This window comes from Glycine soja, chromosome 15, assembly GCF_004193775.1.
Source record: "Glycine soja cultivar W05 chromosome 15, ASM419377v2, whole genome shotgun sequence".
Classification (NCBI taxonomy): Eukaryota; Viridiplantae; Streptophyta; class Magnoliopsida; order Fabales; family Fabaceae; genus Glycine; species Glycine soja.
This window is the reverse complement of record NC_041016.1, coordinates 18,589,545-18,591,355: the sequence shown is the minus strand read 5'-3', so window position 1 is coordinate 18,591,355 and position 1,811 is coordinate 18,589,545. Positions and strand designations below refer to the sequence as shown.

General features: G+C 30.0%; 1 protein-coding gene across 1 annotated transcript; it reads right to left on the bottom strand.

The window, feature by feature from the left end:
• Window positions 1–669: 669 nt before the first annotated feature.
• LOC114387351 (TPD1 protein homolog 1-like) lies at window positions 670–1,534 on the bottom strand. Its single transcript, XM_028347523.1, has 3 exons — window positions 1,406–1,534; window positions 1,204–1,314; window positions 670–1,070 (listed from the first exon to the last, which is right to left on the bottom strand). Exons 1-3 carry the CDS (start codon window positions 1,497–1,499, stop codon window positions 769–771), a joined length of 507 nt encoding a protein of 168 aa, XP_028203324.1. The 5' UTR covers window positions 1,500–1,534; the 3' UTR covers window positions 670–768.
• Window positions 1,535–1,811: the final 277 nt, after the last annotated feature.

Here is a 1,811-nt window from a genome sequence, read left to right as displayed (position 1 = left end):
TTATTTGATATTTGGTTTAACTGAGGCATATATGGCTTTTGGCTAAAAAAGAAAAAAAATTAATTAAGAAAAAGTTTTCATAAGACCTATTTAGATAAAAAAAATTTGTAAATATTTGTTCAACGAATATATAAAAATTGAAATGACTTTCTTTCGTAAATTAAAATTAAATTATACATCAGCAAATTTTTAAAAGTTCTATTATTATAATATAAACTTAAAAAATAATAATAATAATAAACCGTAAAATGTAGGTGTCAAAAAGAATAGTATAATATCTAAAATTATAATATCAACGAATTTAGTTTTTAAAATTATTATGTTAATTAATCTTTAAAGCTATCTAATGATGATTATTTTATTCCTGAAACTATAAAAATAAAAATTAAAGTGTAAATTTTTTATAAATTATTATGTAATTTTTTATAAATTAAAGTGTCCATAAAGTATCAAGAAGAAATTAAAAAAAATATATATATCAAGAAGAATGTTTGTCTTGAGCAGGCAGACACAATAATAATAATAATAATAATAATAATAATAATAATAGATAACACTATTATTTTGAAGTGTATTTCATGCAAAATGCTGCTACAACCACGGAAACATTTTATTAACTTGAAAATTCCAACATTTCCCATGGAAAGGAGAAATTCCCTTTTGATGAGAGATTGGATTCTCTGAGGCATGGTATATATAGTATAGTAACTAGTAAGGCTGTGCTAGCTTTTTTATTCTACTTTTGAATATTTGTATATTTTGGAATACTCAGCAAAATTTGGCAGACTTAAAAGCAAGAGGGTAGGAGAAGGTATTGGAATATGTGAATCTGATGATCTGGCTAGGGGCTAAAGGGTTCCCTCCATTCACTAAGCAATCATCACAGGAGATCCTCTTGAACAATCTTGGGTTCACCATTCTTGCAGAAGCAAACATGCCACAGTGGAAGTGGATGTCACTAGGAGCACATCCAGAAACACAATTGTTAACAATTTGCACTATGAACTGTGGGATTCCTGGTGTAGAAGTTTGGCTTTGTGAGATGCTTATGTCTTTGCTTGTGCAAGTACCTATATATGTGATCACCATAAAAACAAAACTAAACAAAGTGAAAAAAGGTGCCCAAAAATAATAAAAGAAAAAAGGAAAAGATGTTTTTAATTTCATCTTAGTTGGAAGACTAAGATATGTATATATATTTACCATGCAACCAAAATTTTCTAGAGGCAGAATGTGCATGTTCTACTTTCATTGACACTGTTATGGACCTGTTTTTGTCTTCATGAGAAGAATGCAAAATCTGGGTCGATGGTCCTGCCAACATTATATGTAAAATTCAGGCTAGCTCAGGGGAAGAATAGTCATTGAGATAAAAAGGGAAAAGCAAGAGGTTATGTTTCTGTACCTGAATGCGTTCCCTCGTCACAAAATACAAAAAGGGGCATCATGAAGCATAGGAAGATTATCAGAGGACAAGAGTTTGTGATGGTCATGTTCATTGCTGAGTGTTATGCTGCTGGGATATCTTTCTTTGTTTTTCTGCTTCACAAACAAGTATAGTCAAAATCAAAATGTGTTTAGGAATGGATTTTGAAGTTGCAAGAGAGGGGAGCGAGTGAGATTAGTAGGGTTGCTGAATGGTGACCCCTAGTGTACAACAATGCTATGATTGGGTTGCAGATATTAAGTACAAGATGTTTAGGTCCCCGTTTTATTCATGGGGTAATAATGGAATGGAATTGAATCTTAAATTAATCACATTATCATATCTTTTTAATATTTTTTATAACTATCAAATCAATTATTTTTTA